Source organism: Salmo trutta, chromosome 9, assembly GCF_901001165.1.
Source record: "Salmo trutta chromosome 9, fSalTru1.1, whole genome shotgun sequence".
NCBI lineage: Eukaryota > Metazoa > Chordata > Actinopteri > Salmoniformes > Salmonidae > Salmo > Salmo trutta.
The window spans coordinates 41,875,332-41,898,023 of NC_042965.1; the positions used below are offsets into that span (position 1 = coordinate 41,875,332).

At 40.2% G+C, this 22,692-nt stretch overlaps 1 protein-coding gene across 6 annotated transcripts; it reads left to right on the forward strand.

Annotated features, from left to right (window-relative positions):
- Positions 1 to 412: 412 nt before the first annotated feature.
- On the forward strand, positions 413 to 22,304 carry LOC115200585 (DNA topoisomerase 1-like). Of its 6 annotated transcripts, none has more exons than XM_029763757.1 (4): positions 413 to 534; positions 10,710 to 10,995; positions 21,643 to 22,097; positions 22,143 to 22,304. In XM_029763757.1, the coding sequence occupies exons 2-4, from the start codon at positions 10,722 to 10,724 to the stop codon at positions 22,173 to 22,175; spliced, it is 762 nt and encodes a 253-aa protein (XP_029619617.1). In that variant the 5' UTR covers positions 413 to 534; positions 10,710 to 10,721; the 3' UTR covers positions 22,176 to 22,304. The 6 variants fall into 6 exon arrangements, with proteins under 6 accessions (XP_029619617.1, XP_029619616.1, XP_029619619.1 ...); XM_029763756.1 differs by having other exon boundaries at positions 21,643 to 21,973; positions 22,004 to 22,304; XM_029763759.1 differs by having other exon boundaries at positions 21,643 to 21,963; positions 22,009 to 22,304.
- The last annotated feature ends 388 nt before the right edge of the window (positions 22,305 to 22,692 follow it).

Here is a 22,692-nt window from a genome sequence, read left to right on the forward strand (position 1 = left end):
ATTTAATTCCCTTCATCTGAACATCGGAGTGTCTTCAACAATCATGCATGTCAGTTCACACAGCGTAAAATGGAACACAATATCGGAGAATACATTTATTTGGGAATATATTTCGTAGAACAGTCTGTATTAGGCTGTAATCTCCAGACCAGCGGGAACTCCGATCAGGTGTCTTTTCTATGCCTGCTGCTTTAGGTTACGGTGCTTATTAAAAAGCATTTGATGCTGAATGCGATTCACTTTTATTCGTAACTTCCCTAGACGATCATCTCTGAGTTTGTATTCACGTCGATGCTTTGAACCGTTTTGTGTTTTATCTTTCTCACCTTCTATTATTTTACTTGTGAAGTACCTTGAAATGCATTTGTTGTAAGAAATATACTATATAAATAAAGTTTGATTTCAGATGATGATGTGCCCAGACAGGATAGGCGTGGCTGCTTTCAATGCCTTTATATTACATAGATTACGGATGAGAGCCAAAGCAAAGAAAAGCTGTTGAGCCTACAGCATTCTGGTTATCATTTCTTGAAGGTAAGAAACCTACTAAAGCACTAACTCGATCTTATTTCGTGGTGTACTATTAGTTAGGCTATACATTGAGTAAAAACACAGATTACATTTTTTTTTAAACGTATTACATAGAGGTTTGTTCTTTGCTGACGCGCACCAGGCTACACGACCGTCTCTCCGCTTTTTAGAATCTTTAAAAACGGTATGAAGACTAATACCGAGCTTGTATTTTATGGTCTATAATGAACATGGCCAGCTAACCTTTAGGAAAATGTGAAAGATATGAACTGTCGATTGTGTGCAAGCCTATATATCTTTCACACTTGAATCCTCTCGTTGTGCCCTTCTTCCGTTTCATTTCGGCCTATTTGTATTTATTTTTTTGTATTTATATTTGTTTTTACTGATCGAAGGTTATTGTTATTGTTGTTGCTTGGATAACCTTATCCACTATTATCCTATGTTGGCCTATTTCTATTTTCCATTTTTTTATAAGCGGTGCGCACTGCGAAGAATTATCACTGAATCATTGTGGATTTAATGTTGTAGCCCAAGCATTTATTCAAGTTGGATCATCTTATGTCGAAAGTCACACGAATCTAAGACATAGTTTGTGGATTGTAGCCTACAAAAGCCTATTCCTGTTCTTTTCCCGCCTATTCCTGTTCTCCCGCCTATTCCTGTTCTTTTCCCGCGTTCCATCAAACGTATTTGGTGTGTCATCATAGTGGTCAGACTCACTCAGGCGGAACAAATGTACATTTGCACCTTTTTTCAATGCTTATTTTAATGTCATGAAAACAGAAAGGTGTCGAATACTTTTTTCTCTCTCACAAAAACCCTTCCTGAATAAAACATTTACCCTAGAAGTAATCATAAGGTTTTTCAAAAGAAGTCCTATCTGTAATCTGATTACTATATTGTTGCTGGGAACGTAATGGATTACAGTTACCGTCTTTTCGTAATCAGTTACATGTAAATCCTCAACCTTGATGATCCGCTGCTGCTACTAACTGTTCACAAATGTATATGTGTATTTTAACCCAATAATGGTTGAATTGAAGTAGTTTAAGCTGTCTATCAAGCAATGTTTTTTTTGACAGAAACCGTTACTCTTTTAAAAACCAAACGGAAGCAAACAGATCAAAGCGAGAGTTTCTATTGGACACATTCAGGTAGGTCCCTCCCCGTTTCGTTTGCTTCGGTTTAATAAACGTTTTGCAACAGAATCGGCGTAATGAATACGCCCCAGTGGATAGAGTGAAACATGCGTTCTTGCTGCAGCTGCGTTATGCGGACCCCATCCTATGGAATAAAAGTTTGAGTTCCTCCCTTATAAACTCCGCTGTGGTATTGTGCGCCATACTGTGAAAAAATAGTTTAATTTAAGAAGACCACGAGTGGGGCTTTTATTGCTCAATCTAATTCGTGCTGATTAAAGAATCCTTAGGCCTAATGGACACATTCTCAAACTCGTGCACTTTTTATAGACTTAAAGAGCTGCAAATTGTCGAGATATCAAACTGTCACCAACAAAAACGGAAACAATAGGCTTATAGCAAACGCAGCATATTGCATTCATTTTTCACGTTCAAATTACATTTTTCTGTTGTGCTCAAAGCATGCCATTCCATGAGCGCAGCATTTCCATTTCAACTCGAAGCAACGAGCCCAATTAGTCCTCCATGACAACACAATGGTAAACAACATAGTAGTCTAATTAGTCATTCGTTTTGGGGTTATTCTCAGGTAAAACAATTTGGCTACTCTATATTTATATATTTCCAAGTCCTATTCTTGACGATCAAGGGGTATTAAATTCAAGCAAGCATTTCGCTACATTCGCATTAACATCTGCTAACCATGTGTATGTGGCAAATACAATTTGATTTGAAATTCATTGGAATGACAGGAAATCTGACAGACTCATGTTTTCAATGTAAAGATATCGTCTAATCGTATTATTATCTATAGAAAGCAATGGGTTAGGAGAAGCCTGCATAACTAACTCATGAAGTAAAATGTAACATCCATTTATGGCCAGCTATAAACTCATTGATGTATCCTGCAATAGATGTCATTCAATTGGTAATATTCCTTTTTGTCTTCTAATGGCTCTAAGCAGGTTGATGTTTATTGGGATAAGTCTTGTCCTTGAGGCAGAACTGAGTGATTTCCACTAGATGGGCAGGCTGCAAAGTCAAAATTAACCTCTTCCACAATTTGTTACTGTTACAGCCTTATTCTAAAATGGATTAAGTGAAATATGTCCCTCATCAATATACACACAATAACCCATAATAATAAGCGAAAACAGAAATACCTTATTAACATAAGTATTCAGACCCTTCACTATGAGACTCGAAATTGAGCTCAGGTGCGTCATGTTTCCGTTGAATATCCTTGAGATGTTTCGACAACTTGATTGATGTCAGAGCAAAAACCAAGCCCTGAGGTTGAATGAATTGTCCGTAGAGCTCAGAGACAGGATTGTGTCGAGGCACAGATCTGGGAAAGGGTACGAAAACATTTCTGCAGCATTGAAGATCCCTGAAAACACAGTGGCCTCCATCATTCTTAAATGGAAGAAGTTTCGAAACACCAAGACTCTTCCTTGAGCTGGCCACCTGGCCAAAATGACAGAGCTCCAGAGTTCCTCTGTGAAGATGGGAGAACCTTCCAGAAGTACAACCATCTTGGCAGCACTCCACCAATCAGGCGTTTATGAGCTCCCGAGTGGCACAGCGGTCTAAGGCACTGCATCTCAGTGCTAGAGGCATCACTACAGACCCTGGTTTGATTCCAGGCAGTATCACAACCGGCCATGATTAGGAGTCCCATTGGGCGGTACAAAATTGGCCCAGCGTCGTACTGGTTAAGGTTTGGCCGGGGTAGGCCATCATTGTAAATAAGAATTTGTTCTTGACATATTTGCCTAGTTAAATAAAGGTTAAATAAAAACATTTAAAATATCATGGTATAGTGGCCAGACGGAAGCCACTCCTCAGTAAAAGGCACATGACAGCCCGCTTGGAGTTTGCCAAAAGGCACCTAAAGTGCTCTCAGACCATGAGAAACAAGATTCTCTGGTCTGATGAAACCAAGATTGAACTCTTTGGCCTGAATGCCAAGGGTCACGTCTGGAGGATACCAGGCACCGCTCATCACCTGGCCAATACCATCCCTAAGGTGAAGCATGGTGGTGGCAGCATCATGCTGTGGGGATGTTTTTCAGCGGCAGGGACTGGGGGACTAGTCAGGATCGAGGGAAAGATGAACGGAGCAAAGTACAGGGAGATCCTTGATGAAAACCTGCTTCAGAGCGCTCAGGACCTCAGACTGGGGCGAAGGTTCACCTTCCAACAGGACAATGACCCTAAGAACACAGCCAAGACAACGCAGGAGTGGTTTCGTGACAAGTCTCTGAATGTCCTTGAGTGGCCCAGCCAGAGCTCGGACTTGAACCTGATCGAACATCCCTGGAGAGACCTTGAAATAGCTGTGCAGCGATGCTCCCCATCCAACCTGACAGAGCTTGAGAGGATCTGCAGAGAAGAATGGGAGAAACTCACCAAATACAGGTGTGCCAAGCTTGTAGCTTCATACCCAAGAAGAATTGAGCCTGTAATCGATGCCAAAGGTGCTTCAACAAAGTACTGAGTAAAGGGTCTGAATACTTATGTAAATATGATATTTCATACATTTGCAAAAATGTCTAAAAACCTGTTTTTGCGTGTGTAGATTGATGAGGGAAAATAAGCATTTTAATCCATTTTAGAATAATAGTGTATTGTAACAAAATGTGGAAAAGTGAAGGTGTCTGAATACTTTCCAAATGCACTATATATATAGTATATATAGTATAAATGCACTATATATATATATGCAATATATATAGTGCATTTATACTATATATAGTGCATTTATACTATATATAGTGCATTAATACTATATATATAGTGCATTTGGAAACTATTCTAAATATATACAGTACCAGTCACAAGTTTGGACACAGCTACTCATTCAAGGGTTTTTCTTTACATTGTAGAATAATAGTGAAGACATCAAAACTATGAAATAACACATATGGAATTATATAGTAACCAAAAAAGTGTTCAACAAATCAAAATATATTTTATATTGGAGATTCTTCAAAGTAGCCACCCTATGCCTCTATGAAAGCTTTGCACACTCTTGGCATTCTCTCAACCAGCTTCATGAGGTAGTCACCTGGAATGCATTTCAATTAGCAGGTGTGCCTTGTTAAATTTCTTTCCATCTTAATGTGTTTGAGCCAATCAGTTGTGTTGTGACAAGGTAGGGGTGGTATAAAGAAGATAGCCCTATTTGGTAAATGACCAAGTCCATATTAAGGCAAGAACAACTCAAATAAGCAAAGAGAAACAACAGTCCATCATTACTTTAAGACATGAAGGTCATTCAATCTGGAAAATGTTTGAACTTTCAAAGTTTCTTCAAGTGCAGTTGTAAGCGTTATGATTAAACTGGCTCTCATGAGGACCGCCACAAGAAAGGAAGACCCAGAGTTAACTCTGCTGCAGAGGATAAGTTCATTCGAGGTTATCAGCCTCAGAAATTGCAGCCCAAATAAATGTTTCACAGAGTTCAAGTAACAGACACATCTCAACATCAACTGTTCAGAGGAGACTGCGTGAGTCAGGCCTTCATGGTCAAATTGCTGCAAAGAAACGACTACTAAAGGACACCAAGAAGAAGAGATTTGTTTGGGCCAAGAAACACAAGCAATGGACATTAGACCGGTGGAAATCTGTCCTTTGGTCTGATGAGTCCCAATTTTAGATTTTTGGTTCCAACCGCCGCGTCTTCGTGAGACGCAGAGTATGTGAACGGATGATCTCCGCATGTGTGGTTCCCACCTTGAGGCATGGAGGAGGAGGTGCGATGATGTGGGGGTGCTTTGCTGTTGATTTATTTAGAATTCAAGGCACGCTTAACCGGCATGGCTACCACAGCATTCTGCAGCGATACGCCATCCCATCTGGTTTGTGCTTAGTGGGACCATCATTTGTTTTTCAACAGGACAATGACCCAACACACTTCCAGGCTGTGTAAGGGCTATTTGACCAAGAAGGAGAGTGATGGAGTGCTGCATCAGATGACCTGGCCTCCACAATCACCCGACCTCATCCCAATTGAGATGGTTTGGGATGAGTTGGACCGCAGAGTTGCCAGGTGCGACAAAACTAGGGCCTGTTGCTAGTGTTGTTAAAAAAGCAGAGCAGCGCTTTATTATGGACAGACTTCTCCCCATCTTAGCTATTGTTGTATCAATATGTTTTGACCATGACAGTTTACAATCCAGGGTTACTCCAAGCAGTATAGTCACCTCAATTTACTAAATTTCCACATTATTTATTGCAATATGTAGTTGAGGTTTAGGGTTCAGTGAATGATTTGTCCAATGCTTTTAGTTTTTTTATATATTGAGGACTAACTTTTTCCTTGCCATCCATTCTAAAACTAACTGCAGCTCATTGTTAAGTGTTGCACTGATTTCACTCACTGTTGGAGCTGAAGTGTATCGTGTTGAGTCATCTGTATACACTGGCTTTACTCAAAGCTTGTGGCAATTCATTAGTAAAGATTGAAAAAAAAAGTAAGTGGCCTAGACAGCTGCACTGGGGAATTCCTGATTCCACCTGGATTATGTTGGAGAGGCTTCCATTAAAGAACACCCTAGAGTTGAAGTGGGAAGTTTACATACACCTTAGCCAAATACATTTAAACTCAGTTTTTCACAATTCCTGACATTTAATCCTAGTAAACATTCCCTGTCTTAGGTCAGTTAGGATCACCACTTTATTTTAAGAATGTAAAATGTCAGAATAATTGTTGAGAGAATTATTTATTTCAGCTTTTATTTCTTTCATCACATTCCCAGTGGGTCAGAAGTTTACATACACTCAATTAGTATTTGGTAGCATTGCCTTTAAATTGTTTAACTTGGGTCAAACGTTTCGGGTAGCCTTCCACAAGCTTCCCACAATAAGTTGGGTGAATTTTGGCCCATTCCTCCTGATAGAGCTGGTGTAACTGAGTCAAGTTTGTAGGCCTCCTTGCTCACACACGCTTTTTCAATTCTACCCACAAATTTTCTATAGGACTGAGGTCAGGGCTTTGTGATGGCCACTGCAATACCTTGACTTTGTTGTTCTTAAGCCATTTTGCCACAACTTTGGAAGTATGCTTGGGGTCATTGTCCATTTGGAAGACCCATTTGCGACCAAGCTTTAAAATCCTGACTGTTGTCTTGAGATGTTGCTTCAATATATCTACATCATTTTCTGTCTTCATGATGCCATCTATTTTGTGAAGTGCACCAGTCCCTCCTGCAGCGAAGCACCCCATAACATGATGCTGCCACCCCCGTGCTTCACGGTTGGGATGGTGTTCTTCGGCTTGTAAGCCTCCGCCCTTTTTCTTCCAAACATAATGATGGTCATTATGGCCAAACAGTTCTATTTTTGTTTCATCAGACCAGAGGACATTTCTCCAAAAAGTACGATCTTTGTCCCCATGTGCAGTTGGAAACCGTAGTCTGGCTTTTTTATGGCGGTTTTGGAGCAGTGGCTTCTTCCTTGCTGAGCGGCCTTTCAGATTATGTCGATATAGATACTTTGTACCTGTTACCTCCAGCGTCTTCACAAGGTCCTTTGCTGTTGTTCGGGATTGATTTGCACTTTTCGCACCAATGTTTAATTTTATTTATTTATTTATTTAACCTGGAAGGGCTCATTGAGATTTAAAATCTCTTTTTCAAGAGCATCCTGGCCAAGATAGGCAGCGCCAAGTCATTACAAAAATTACAGACAAACAACATGAAAAACTACAAGTAATCTAGTAAAAACCCTAGAATTCACAAGAGTATAACAAAATTAAAAACAGCAAATTAAAAACATTGACATGTAAGGGAATCAGTCTCAAGATCATTCATCAGTGATTTAAAAATACCAATCGGGACAAGTTCTTCCAGTTTAAAAGTATTTTGTAAGGCGTTCCAAGACGATGGCGCAGAGTACATAAAAGCGCTTTTACCAAATTCAGTTCGGACATTTGGAACAGTTAGCAGGATAAAGTCCTGCGAACGAAGAGAGTAGCATTGTACGTTCATCTCTAGGAGACAGAACGCGTCTCCTTCCTGAGCAGTATGACGGCTGCCTGGTGCCATGGTGTTTATACTCGCGCACTATTGACTGTATAGATGAAAGTGGTACCTTCAGGCGTTTGGAAATTGCTCCCAAGGATGAACCAGACTTGTGGAGGTCTACAATTTTTGTATGATTTCTTTAGATTTTCCCATGATGTCAAGCAAAGAGGCACTGAGTTTGAAGATAGGCCTTGAAATACATCCACAGGTACACCTCCAATTGACTCAAATGATGTTAATTATCCTATCAGAAGCTTCTAAAGCCATGACATCATTTTCTGGAATTATCCAAGCTGTTTAAAGCCACAGTCAACTTAGTGTATGTAAACTTCTGACCCACTGGAATTGTGATTAAGTGAAATAATCTGTCTGTAAACAATTGTTGGAAAAATTACTTGTGTCATGCACAAAGTAGATGTCCTAACCGACTTGCAAAAACTATAGTTTGTTAACAAGAAATTTGTGGAGTGGTTGAAAAACGAGTTTTAATGACTCCAACTTAAGTGTATGTAAACATCCGACTTCAACTGTATGTGTTCTGTTAGACAGGTAACTCTTTATCCACAATATAGAAGGGGGTATAAAGCCATAACACATGTTTTTCCATCAGCAGACTATGATCGATAATGTCAAAAGCTGCACTGAAGTGTAACAAAATAGCACCCAAAATCTTTTTATCATCAATTTCTCTCAGCCAATCATCAGCCATTTGTGTAAATGCTGCGCTTCTTAGGTAGCGGGATTACTTTAGCTTCCCTCCAGGCCTGAGGGCCCACACTTTCTAGTAGGCTTAGATTTCAAAGATATGGCAAATAGGAGTGGCAATATCATCCGGTATTATCCTCAGTAATTTTCCATCCAAGTTGTCAGATCCCGGTGGATTGTCATTGTTGATAGACCATTTTTTCACCTTTTTTCACAGCATGAGGTTGGTGCCTCAAACTGATCATTTGATCCTGTAGAGGTTAATGTATTTGGACCCCAGGAAGAATGGCTTGGCAGCAGCTAATCAAGTCTACATGAAAATGGCTAAAAAGCAAGGAGTGGCCTAGTCAAAGTACAGACCAAATTCTAATTGAGATGTTGTGGCAGAACTTGAAATGAGCAGTGAATGCTTCGAAACCCATAAATGTCGCAGTTCTGCATGGAAGAGTGGGCCATAATTCCTCCACAGTGATGTGAGAGAACTATGGATGCAAGGACTGACCATCCACGATATCAAAATTGTAGTTTTAACCATGTTTTGAGGCTATACAACAGTTGTTTACATTTACAATGTTTACAAACATTGGAGTAAAACAAGCTTATATTTTGGGTTCTGATGGGATACGACAGTTGAACTAAGCTCATGAAACATTTATAATTTATATTCTTCAAGAATCAATGGGTTTATATATACATATAATACACAATTGAACGCAGAATCTACAGATTGCCCCTTTAAGTTTATCAAAAGTGTCCAAGTTTCAACATGTCAGTTAGGCCAATGGATTTTTTTATTCAATTTTTTATCAGCACAAATTAGATTGAGCAATAAAAGCCCCACTCGTGGTCTTCTTAAATTAAACTAGTTGTTGACATTATGGCGCACAATACCACGGAGGAGTTTAGAAAGGAGGAACTCCCTCAAACTTTTATTCCATATGCTTCGATCCGTAGTATGCAGATGTTGCAAGAGCACATTTTTCACTGGCTGTCCACTGGTCGCAATGACAATGATTGATAGGCAGCTTAAACTTCTTCAATTCACCCATTATTGGGTTAAAATATGCATATACGTTTGTCAGCAGCCATCCACAACAACCACGGTCCCATAAGATGCAGATAACAAAATGTTACACCTTCCTAGGATTCTAGCTTTAAATAACGGTATAAAAACTCATATCTAGTCTAACTTGTATTTCATGAACTATAATTAACATAGCCTGCTAACTTTGAGTAAAAAGTTAGTGTTGTAATGCGAGCTGTTCCTGAAGCATAGGCCAACCCTAATACCACGCCAACATGGCCGTCTTCACAACTTCTCGGTCGGACTAATTGCGTTGATTTAATTTGTATTCCTCAATGCACTGCTGTCATCAAAAACCATCGCTTAGATGCGGTGTCCAGAGCGCAATAGAGCAATGCGTCAGAGTACCCCTGATGCCTAATTTGGGCAGCCTTCCGCACCTCTGTGTGTTGTTGATTTCCGCCAGCAGAGGGCACACACTTAATATCTGAAATCTGTTGTGACTGTATTGTAAAGTTTTTTTAAATGTATAACTGCCTTAATTTTGCTGGACCCCAGGAAGAGTAGTTGCTGCCTTGGCAGGAACTAATGGGGATCCATAATACACCCCAGGTAGAGTAGTTGCTGCCTTGGAAGCATTGGGATCCATAATAAACCCCAGGAAGAGTAGTTGCTGCCTTGTCAGCATGGGGATCCATAATAAACCCCAGGAAGAGTAGTTGCTGCCTTGGAAGCATGGGGATCCATAATAAACCCCAGGAAGAGTAGTTGCTGCCTTGGAAGCATGGGGATCCATAATAAACCCCAGGAAGTGTAGTTGCTGCCTTGTCAGCATTGGGATCCATAATAAACCCCAGGAAGAGTAGTTGCTGCCTTGTCAGCATTGGGATCCATAATAAACCCCAGGTAGAGTAGTTGCTGCCTTGGCAGGAACTAATGGATCCATAATAAATACAAATACATTTCAGCTAATTGTTCCGATGTGGCTTGTTGTTCCCTTGTTACAATTCGTATTGTATTAAACTTGATTTATTGTAACCTACCTTCTGTTGCGCTTTCTGGACCTGAGTTTCCCCTATTACAGACAGATACATTGACAGTCATTGGGCTACTGTACCTACCTCCCATATACACATGGTGTCAATGGTACATGATAAAGTTTCACTCTTTTACTCCAGCCCTTACTCAGGCTGTTAGTACAGCAGTGATCATTGTTATTTTACAGCAGATGAAAAGGAAGTTGGTGATATAGGTATCTGATTCTTTTGTCCATGGCAGTGATCATCAACAATGGAGCAGGTGTTGGTAAACACTCTGGATGAGGTGACGAGTGAAGAGATGAAGAGATTCCAGTGGCTCCTGATCAAGCACGAGAGGCGTGGCTATGAGCCCATCAAAAGAAGCGAGTTGGATCGCGACACAAGCAGGGAGAATACCGTGGAGCTGATGGTGAACAAATACAGACTGAATGGGGCTCTGGGTGTCACAATTAATATCCTGAAGGACATGCACCAGAATACACTTGCTGGCAAGTTGAAGACAAAGGCAAACATTCTCAAAGGAGGTAATACAGAATTTACAAATTGCAGGTCATAGACACCTATGATGAAAATGCCAGCTGAACATGACTGCCACATTATACTGGGACAGGATCATAGACAGAAACATGCAGCATCTTTAACGTGTGTATGTACAGTTTATTAAATTATTGGCACTCTGTTCAATACCTTTCAATACGTCACCTTGCAAGGATAATGGCACAGAGCCTTTTTCTTAAATGTTTTATGAGATTGGACAACACATTGAGAAGGACCTTAGACCATTCCTCCATAGATAATATTTCCAGATCCGTGATGTTTTTCCTCTGCGTTTAAGGACGTGCCCTCTTCAATTCAAACCACATGTTTTCAATGAGGTTCAAGGCCGGAGACTGAGATGGTAATTTCCAAATACTGATTTTGTGGTCAATTAACCATTTTCTTAATAAATAAAAAAAATAAAAAAATATATATATATGAGAGAGAGAGAGGCCACAATTCGTCAGGGCATGCTCTACAATGTGTCGAAAGCGTTCCACAGGGATGCAGTTCTATGCTGACGCCATTGCTTTCCAAAGTTGTGTCAAGTTGGCTGGATGTCCTTTGGGTGGTGGACCAATGTTGATACACACGGAAAACTGTTGAGCGTGAAAAACCCAGCAACATTGCAGTTTTTGACACACACAAACCGGTGCGCTTGGCACCTACTACCATACCGTGTTCAAAGCCACTTACATGTTTTATCTTGCCAATTCACCCTCTGAATGGCACACATACACAATCCATGTCTCAATTGTCTCAAGGCATAAAAATCCTTCTTTAACCTGTCTCCTCCCCTTCATCTACACTGATTGAAGTGGATTTAACAGGTCACATCAGTAAGGGATCATAGCTTTTAACGTTTCAAATTCAAACACGATTATGTCCTTTGGGAAATGTCACACTCCTCAAGATGGTCAATGTAAGGTTTCCAGATTTTATCAAACGCCTTTTTTTGCTTAATTTTATAAAACTCAGAGCTAATGGAATGTAACTACATAGATCAGCCCTCCAGTTCCTTATTGACGGTGAGTATGATGCTTTCCAATTGACAGCTATAAAAAAAAATGTTGCAGCAATAAAAGCTAGCTTAAACAAAATGTTGCAGCAATTAAAGCTAGCTTTTAAAAAATGTTGCAGCAATTAAAGCTAGCTTAATAACAATGTTGCAGCAATTAAAGCTAGCTTAAACAAAATGTTGAAGCAATTAAAGCTAGCTTTAAAAAAATGTTGCAGCAATTAAAGCTAGCTTAAAAATTACACGATATTGATCACCAACATTTACACTTCCAAACAGACAGTTGTGGAGATGGATGAATATAAACACAATGATATGATAGCACAGACATTACCCCAAAATGGTGTCAGTTTGTCACAGGACCACAGCATATGCAATAGGGTTCCTTTTATTGTGTGTGTGGGGGGGCAGGGGTTGCATGTCCAACATAGATGTGACATTTCTGGGTACATTACATACTTTCTGGCAGGAATGTAGTAAATCCTATGGATTATCTTGAATTTCAATCATTTATATCTAAGGTTGAAGGAGAAAATATGAACATTTTACCATATCTGTGACCAATAGTTCTGATCAATTTCTTCTTTGAGATCTATTTCCTATTCCTTCCTTATAGGTTCTGAGCTATCACGTAGAAATTAAATTAACCCTTGATACAACTTAGCAATTAACGTATTTAGCGTTGCAGCTTATTTCAGTATTTTTTTTCAATAATACATGCTTAAGGTTCATCCAGATTCTGTTGAAGTGATTGAATAATATCGATTGAGTAATGTCCTATGTTTCACCGAGTCATGGCTGAACAAGGACATGGATAAAATACAGTTAGCTTGGTTTTCGGTGCATCGGAAATACAGTACAGAACAGTAAGATCGGAGGTTGAGGTTTTGCTTGCCTGAGTTAGAGTACCTCATGATAAGCTTTAGACCATACTATGTATTCTTTGTAGCTGTCTATCTACCACCACAAACCGATGCTGGCACTAGGACCACACTCAACGAGCTGTATAAGGCCATAAGCAAACAAGAAAATTATCATCCAGAGGCGGCACGCCTAGCGGCCGGTGACTTCAATGCAGGAAAACTGAAATCTGTTTTACCTATTTTCTACCAACATGTCACATGTACAACTAGAGAAAAATAAACTCTAGATAAACTTTACTCCACACAAAGCTCTCTCTCGCCCTCCATTTGGCAAATCTGACCATAACTCTATCCTCCTGATTCCTGCTTACAAGCAAAAACTCGAACAGGAAGAACCAGTGACACGCTCAATACAGAAGTGGTCCGATGAAGCGGATGCTAAGCTACAGGAATGATTCGCTAGCACAGACTGGAATATGTTCCGAGATTCATCCGATGGCATTGAGGAGTATACCACATCAGTCACCGGCTTCTTAATAAGGGAATTGACGACGTCGTCCCCACAGTGACCGTACGTACATATCCCAGCCAGAAGCCATGGATTACAGGCAATATACACACTGAGCTAAAGGCTAGAGCTGCCGCTTTCAAGCAGTGGGACACTAAGCCGGCGCTTATAACAAATTCCGCTTCGCCCTACGATGAAACATCAAACAGGCAAAGCGTAAATAAAGCACTATGAGCAAAATTTTCTAAACCAGCTCTCAGATGTGGCAAGGCTTGCAAACTTTAACGGATTACAAAGGGAAACCCAGATGCGAGCTGTCCAGTGATGCAAGCCTACCAGGCAAGCTAAATGCCTTCTATGTTCGCTTCGAGGCAAGCAACACTGAACCATGCACAAGAGCACCAGCTGTTCTCAATGACTTTAAAGAGTTTAACATTCACAAGGCTGCGTGGCCAGATGGATTACCAGGATGTGTAATCAGAGCTGGCAAGTATCTTCACTGACATTTTCAACCTATCCCTGACCCAGTCTGTAATACCTACATGTTTCAAGCAGACTACCAAAACCCCTGTGCCCAAGAATGCCAAGGTAACCTGCCTAAATGACTACTGCCCTGTAGCACTCACATCTGTAGCCATGAAAAATCTTTGAAAGGCTGGTCATGGCTCACATCAACACCATCATCCCAGAAACCTTGGACCCGCCCCAACAGATCCACAGATAACGCAATCTCAATTGCACTCCACACTGCCCTTTCCCACCTGGACAAAAGGAGCAACTACCTGAGAATGCTGTTCATTGACGACAGCTCAGCGTTCAGCACCATAGTGCCCTCCAAGGGCTGTAGTGCCCTCCAGGGGCTGTAGTGGAGCGGGTGAAGTTTCTTGGTGTCCACATTATTAAGGACATATCACGCTCCAAAAACACCAACACAGTTGTGAGGAGGGCACAACAACGCCTATTCCCTATCAGGAGGCTGAAAAGATTTGGCATGGGCTCTCAGATCCTTAAGTTATACAGCTGCGCCATCGAGAGCATCTTGACTGGTTGCATCACTGCTTGTTATGGCAACTGCTTGTTGAGCATACCAAGTCTGGGACCAAAAGGCTCCTTTACAGCTTCTAACCCAAAGCCATAAGACTGCTGAACAATTAATCACATGGCTACACATACTATTTGCATTGACAACCTTATTTTATTCTTATTGTTTTGCACTGACTCTCTTGCACAGGCTCAATGTACACTCACTGGACTCTAACCACACACTCACACATACTACACTTACACTTACACACACACACAAAACACACACATGCATATTGACGCAACACACACACACACATTCATTCACATGCGCTGCTGCTACTCTGTTTTATTATCTATCCATTGTCACTTTACCCCTACCTACATGTACACATTACCTCAACTACCTTGACTAACCTGTACCCCCGCACATTGACTCTGTACCGGTACCGCCTGTATATAGCTTCGTTATTGTTATGTTATTGTGTTACTATTTTTCCTTTAGTTTATTGAGCATATTTTTCAAAGTTTTTTTTCAACTCTGCATTATTGATTTAAGGGCTCATTAGTAAGCATTTCACGGTTGTTATGTGAGAGAAAACAATACCACCTAATGACTGATGACAACTGAGGGCTAAATAAAGGGGGAGTAATCAAGGAGAAAATGATGCCAGGTGTAACGATGGGGAACAGGTGTGTGTGTGTGTAACGATGGGGAACAGGTGTGTGTAACGATGGGGAACAGGTGTGTGTGTGTGTGTAACGATGGGGAACAGGTGTGTGTGTAACGATGGGGAACAGGTGTGTGTGTAACGATGGGGAACAGGTGTGTGTGTGTGTGTAACGATGGGGAACAGGTGTGTGTGTAACGATGGGAAACAGGTGTGTGTAACATAGTTGCCAGGACCGGCGACGTCAAGCGCCGGTGGAAGGGAGCAGGAGTGACAAATACTATTTTATATGATTTCTTAGTTGTAAAAACATAAATCAATTAAGTTTTGGATAACCCACATTTTTATTTTTATTTAACCCTTATTTTACCTGGTAGGTTGACTGAGAACATATTCTCATTTACAGCCTGGGGAATAGTTACAGGGGAGATGAATGAGCCAATTGGAAGCTGGGGATGATTAGGTGACCGTGATGGTAAGAGGGCCAGATTGGGAATTTAGCCAGGACACCGGGGTTAACACCCCTACTCTTACAATAAGTGCCATGGGATCTCTAGTGACCACAGAGTCAGAGATCTTTGAGGTCTATTTTGCTTCCACTGGTCCTGGGACCCCTTATTAAGGTCAACAACATCATGAACTTTACCCAGTACCAGGACATTTTTTGTCAAAAACCTGGTTGCCTCTGCCAGGAGGCTGAAACTTGGCCACATGTGGATCTTCCAGCAAGGCAATAACCCCAAGCACACATTTAAAATCCATAAAGAAATGGTTAATTGACTACATAATCAACACATTGCAATGGCCATCTCAGTCTCCAGACTTGAACCTCATTGAAAATCTTTGGTTTGAATTTTAAGGGGACATCCATAAACACAGACTATATCAAGGATCTGAAAAGATTCTGTATTGAAGAATGGTCTAAGATCCCTCCAAATGTGTTCTAGAATCTCGTAAAACATCTGGTAGGATTCTGTATGAAGGAATGGTCTAAGATCCCTCCCAATGTGTTCTAGAATCTCATAAAACATCTGGTCGGATTCTGTATGAAGGAATGGTCTAATATCCCTCCCAATGTGTTCTAGAATCTCATAAAATATCTGGTTGGATTCTGTATAAAGGAATGGTCTAAGATCCCTCCCAATGTGTTCTAGAATCTCATAAAACATCTGGTAGGATTCTGTATGAAGGAATGGTCTAAGATCCCTCCCAATGTGTTCTAGAATCTCGTAAAACATCTGGTAGGATTCTGTATGAAGGAATGGTCTAAGATCCCTCCCAATGTGTTCTAGAATCTCGTAAAACATCTGGTAGGATTCTGTATGAAGGAATGGTCTAAGATCCCTCCCAATGTGTTCTAGAATCTCATAAAACATCTGGTAGGATTCTGTATGAAGGAATGGTCTAAGATCCCTCCCAATGTGTTCTAGAATCTCATAAAACATCTGGTAGGATTCTGTATGAAGGAATGGTCTAATATCCCTCCCAATGTGTTCTAGAATCTCATAAAACATCTGGTAGGATTCTGTATGAAGGAATGGTCTAAGATCCCTCCCAATGTGTTCTAGAATCTCATAAAACATCTGGTAGGATTCTGTATGAAGGAATGGTCTAATATCCCTCCCAATGTGTTCTAGAATCTCATAAAACATCTGGTAGGATTCTGTATGAAGGAATGGTCTAAGATCCCTCCCAATGTGTTCTAGAATCTCATAAAACATCTGGTAGGATTCTGTATGAAGGAATGGTCTAATATCCCTCCCAATGTGTTCTAGAATCTCATAAAACATCTGGTAGGATTCTGTATGAAGGAATGGTCTAATATCCCTCCCAATGTGTTCTAGAATCTCATAAAACATCTGGTAGGATTCTGTATGAAGGAATGGTCTAAGATCCCTCCCAATGTGTTCTAGAATCTCATAAAACATCTGGTAGGATTCTGTATGAAGGAATGGTCTAATATCCCTCCCAATGTGTTCTAGAATCTCATAAAACATCTGGTAGGATTCTGTATGAAGGAATGGTCTAATATCCCTCCCAATGTGTTCTAGAATCTCATAAAACATTTTTGAAAAATACTCACTGCTGTTCTCCTCACAAGGTGGGGTATTGAAAACAGGGTGCCAATAATATTAACCCCCTATTTTTTTAAGAACATGTTTTATTACTTGTTAAACAAAATGTCTTTCTCTGAGAAATTGTATTAGTATAACAAAATATGATTTTCCTTTTTTTTTTTGGCGCTCAGTATTTGTATTATTTATTTTATAAAGTATTTTTTTATCGTCTTTATCAAGGGTGCCAATAATTTTGGACCAGACTACAGGAGAATATCGGTCAAGTGAACATATTGTAAATAATTACCATCATAACTTTGAGGAGAAACCTGATATTTACAACTATACTGAACAAAAATATAAACACAATATGTACAGTGTTTGTCCCATGTTTTATGAGCTGAAATAAAATATCCCAGAAAAGTTCCATACGCACAAAAAGCTTATTTCTCTCAAATGTTGTTGACAAATTTGTTTACATCATTGTTAGTGAGTATTTGTCTTTTGCCAAGATAATCCATCCACCTGACAGGTGTGGTATATCAAGAAGCTGATTAAACAGCATGATCGTTACACAGGTGCACCTTGTGCTGGGGACAATAAAGGGCCACTCTAAAATAATTGAATGTTAATTTCTCTACCATAAGCCTCCACCAACACCGTTTTAGATAATTTGGCAGTACGTTCAACAGGCCTCACAACCTCAGACTACATGTAACCACGGCAGCCCAGGACCTCCACATCCGGATTCTTCACCTGCGGGATTGTCTGAGACCAGACACCCGGACAGCTGAAGAAATACTCCTCAGTTTCAATCTTTAACTAATTCTGATTGACCTAAGTTGGTGGGTCTATGCCCACCCAAGGCTGCGTCCCTGCCCAGTCATGTGAAATCCATAGATTAGGGCCTAATGAATTTATTTCAATTGACTGATTTTCCTTATATGAACTGTAACTCAGTAAAAATGGTTGAAATTGTTGCCTTTATATTTTTGTTCAGTATAGTTACGTGTAATGTCGCTAATTGTTAAACATACAGTGCCTGTAGAAAGTCAACACCCCCTTGAACTTTTCTTTACATTTTGTTGCGTTACAAAGTGGGATTGAAATATATTTAATTGTAATGTTCTGTCATTGATCTTCTACACAAAATACTCCATAATGTCAAAGTGAAAATAAAAATATATATATATATATTTTTTTTTACTATTAAATAACTAAAATATGGAAGGAGCGCAGGAAAAATCCTGGAGTAAAACCTGCTTCAGTCTGCTTTACACCAGACACTGGGGGATGAATTGACCTTTCAGCAGGACAATAACTTACAACACAAAGTCAAATCTACACTGGAGTTGCTTACCAAGAAGATAGTGAACGTTCCTGATTGGCCAAGTTTTGACTTAAATCTGCTTGAAAATCTATGACAAGACTTGAACATTGCTATCTAGCCATGATCCTCAACCCCTTGGCAGAGCTTGAAGAATTTTGAAAATAATAATGGGCAAATATTGCACAATACAAGTGTGCAAAGCTCATGAGACTTACCCAAGAAGACTCACAGCTGTAGTCGCTGCCAGAGGTGTTTCTAACATGTATTGAATCAGGAGGATGAATCCTGATCTAATCAAGGTATATTAGTGTTTTATTTCTCCTTAATCTAAAAAAAAAGATATATATTTTTTTCACTTTGACATTACAGAGTATTTTTTTGTAGATAGTTGACAAACAAATGACAATTAAATCCATTTTAATCCCATTTTCCTACACGGGGGTGTAGAGTCTCTATAGGCTCTGTATGGCTGCCAGGAAATATTGTTGTTTTTGTTACAGGCTTAAATTAAAATGATAACAAGACCACTGCAAAGGGGTAAGTTAGTATAGTTTAGTTTATTCATTTGAGCATTTTTAGAAACAAGCACACAACTTGAAAAGCCATACATGCACATGAGTTAAATCATTAAGGATAACACACAATAAAGTCTGGGACTTATTTCCATTGTGGTCCTCCTGAAACAAGATGACTACATTAACATTTTAGTCATTTAGCAGACGCTCTTATCCAGAGCGACTTACAGTAGTGAATGCATACATTTCATTAAAAAAAAATGTTTTCCCGTACTGGTCCCCCATGGTAATCGAACCCACAACCCTGGTGTTGCAAACACCATGCTCTACCAACTGAGCCACACTAGGCAAGATCCAACACTGTTGAACACAGTATGACAGAGAGATAATAAAATATAAAAACAAAGAAGAAGAACAAGATCCAACAAGGTTGAACACAGTATGACAGAGAGATAATAAAACATAAAAACAAAGAAGAACATCTATCTCATATTTTCAGTTACAGCGTAAGGTACATTCAAATTAGCCCAGAAGACATCAAACTGTTTTTTGCTTTATTTTTAAAGCTGCCCGGAGAGGACGTTGGCAACTCATTCCACTCTGAGGCTCCTGTATACAAGACAGTATCTTTCCCAGCATTACTCCTGAACCTGTATAAGCACATATTAGCAACACCTGATCTGGTGCTGTGATTGTGTGCATCCCTAACATGGGGAAAGTAATCGGTTAGATATCTGGCCTGCAGAACCATAAATACTCCTGTAAACCAAACCCAGTCTAATCTGGGACACCTAAGCCTCAGATAGCTAACAGAGGTTTTGGTAGTCAGCACCTCAACCCCTAACTCCACTCTGATTTCAGAGGACCTACACAATTTACACTACCGGTCAAAAGTTTTCGAACACCTACTCATTCAAGGGTTTTTATTTTATTTTTTACTATTTTCTACATTGTAGAATAATATGAAAGACATCAAAACTATGAAATAACACATATGGAATCATGTACTAAACAAAAAAAGTGTTATATAAAATGCCATCCTTTGCCTGGATGACAGCTTTGCACACTCTTTTCTCAACCAGCTTCATGAGGTAGCCACCTGGAATGCGTTTCAATTAAGGTGTGCCTTCTTGAAAATGTGTAACTCTGTGTTGTTGTGTGTGTCGAACTGCTTTGCTTTATCTTGGCCAGGGCGCAGTTGTAAATGAGAACTTGTTCTCAACTAGCGTACCTGGTTAAATAAAAGTGAAATATCTAAATAAAAGAATTATGTAAAATCCTTGCAAATTAGTTCGCAACGAGCCAGGCAGCCCAAACTGTTGCATATACCCTGACTCTGCGTGCAATGAACGCAAGAGAAGTGACATAGTTTCCATAGTTAATATTGCCTGCTAACATGAATTTCTTTTAACTAAATATGCAGGTTTAAAAAATATATACTTCTGTGTATTGATTCAAAGAAAGGCATTGATGTTTATGGTTAGGTACATTCGTGGAACGATTGTGCTTTTTTCACGAATGCGCTTTTGTTAAAACATCACCCGTTTGGCGAAGTAGGCTGTGATTCGATGATAAATTAACAGGCACCGCATTGATTATATGCAACGCAGGCCAAGCTAGTTAACCTAGTAACATCATCAACCATGTGTAGTTAACTTGTGTGGGTGAACGGATGATCTCCGCATGTGTATTTCCCACTGTAAAGCATGGAGGAGGAAGTGTTATGGTGTGGGGGTGGTTTGATGGTGACACTGTCTGTGACACTGTCTGACACTTAACCAGCATGGCTACCACAGCATTCTGCAGCGATACGCCATCATTTGTTTTTCAACAGGACAATGACCCAACACACCTCCAGGCTGTATAAGGGCTATTTTACCAAGGAGCATGATGAAGTGCTGCATCAGATGACCTGGCCTCCACAATCCCCCGACCTCAAACAAATTGAGATGGTTTGGGATGAGTCAGACCACAGAGTTAAGGAAAAGCAGCTAACAAGTGCTCAGTGGGAACTCCTTCAAGACTGTTGGAAAAGCATTCCAGGTGAAGCTGGTTGAGATAATGCCAAGAGTGTGCAAAGTTATCATCACGGAAAAGGGTAGCTATTTGAATAATCTCAAATATATAATATATTTTGATTTTCTTCAACACTTTTTTTGGTTACTACATGAATCCATATGTGTTATTTCATAGTGTTGATGTCTTCACTATTATTCTACAATGTAGATAATATTTAAAATGAAGAAAAACCCTTGAATGAGTAGGTGTTCTAAAACTTTTGACCGGTAGTGTAGGTCTGGACCCAAAAATAATGATCAGTTTGTACAGAAATAGCTTATTATCTCCTCCACCACTGGCTCCCTACCTGACAAGTAGGACTTTACCCAGCCTAAAGGGATACTGCTTAACCCCAGTGCCTCCAGTTTGGAGATTAGGAGACAGTGGTTAGCTGTATCAAAGGCCTTCTGTAGGTCAAGCAGTACCATTCTACAGAGATTTCCCTCATCAATCTCTATCTTTATGAAGTCAGTCAAGTAAAGTAGACATGAATCAGTGGTGTATGTTTTTCTAAACTGACAGAAAAATCATGCATCAGATTTTGTTTGTTGACATATTCATAAATTTGCTCATATACAACTCTCTTGCCAGCGGAAAACGGCACAACAAAGGTGAGCACTGCAAAGGAGAGCACTGCAAAGGAGAGCACTGCGGCGAAGAGCACTGCAAAGGAGAGCACTGCGGCGAAGAGCACTGCAAAGGAGAGCACTGCGGCGAAGAGCACTGCAAAGGAGAGCACTGCGGCGAAGAGCACTGCAAAGGAGAACACTGTGGCAAAGAGCACTGCAAAGGAGAACACTGCGGCAAAGAGCACTGCGGCAAAGAGCACTGCGGCAAAGAGCACTGCGGCAAAGAGCACTGCGGCAAAGAGCACTGCGGCAAAGAGCACTGCGGCAAAGAGCACTGCAAAGGAGAGCACTGCGGCAAAGAGAACTGCAAAGGAGAGCACTGTGGCAAAGAGCACTGCGGCAAAGAGCACTGCGGCAAAGAGCACTGCGGCAAAGAGCACTGCAAAAGAGAGCACTGCGGCGAAGAGCACTGCAAAGGAGAGCACTGCGGCAAAAAGCACTGCGGCGAAGAGTACTGCAAAGGAGAGCACTGCCAAAGGCACCTGCAAAAACTGAGCCATTCTAGATCAAGAAGATGGGCCCATATGGTATACTTTATTTTAGTCCATTTACTATTTTCTTAAGCTTTTCTCTGAATATTTGAAATTTTACAACCTGACAATTAAATGAAAAATATATTTTAAAGAATTGTAATGTTTAAATTTTTTCTCATGCTCTTCAGAACATTAACATACGCAAGAAAATACTAACGTGTCAGCAGAGCTCGACAAACAGGGCTGCCCGCTGGAAACCCTCCAGGCCAGTCGATCATCCCCGTCAGTGGCCCGCTTGGGCCAGTGAAAAGAAATATTGTAATAATGCTATTTTTAATCTAGGTTATGTAATTGTTTTTGTTTTTTTAAAACAGATGGATTCCCAAAACTGTTTGTTCGTTACGTAGATTATTTATCACATGCGCGCTGCACACATATAGCATATAATATGTCGGGCAGAGAAAGCCCACAGCTCTCAAACTTCTAAATAGTCTAAGACTCCAGCCACCCAAGTCATGGACTGTTTTCTCTGCTACCAC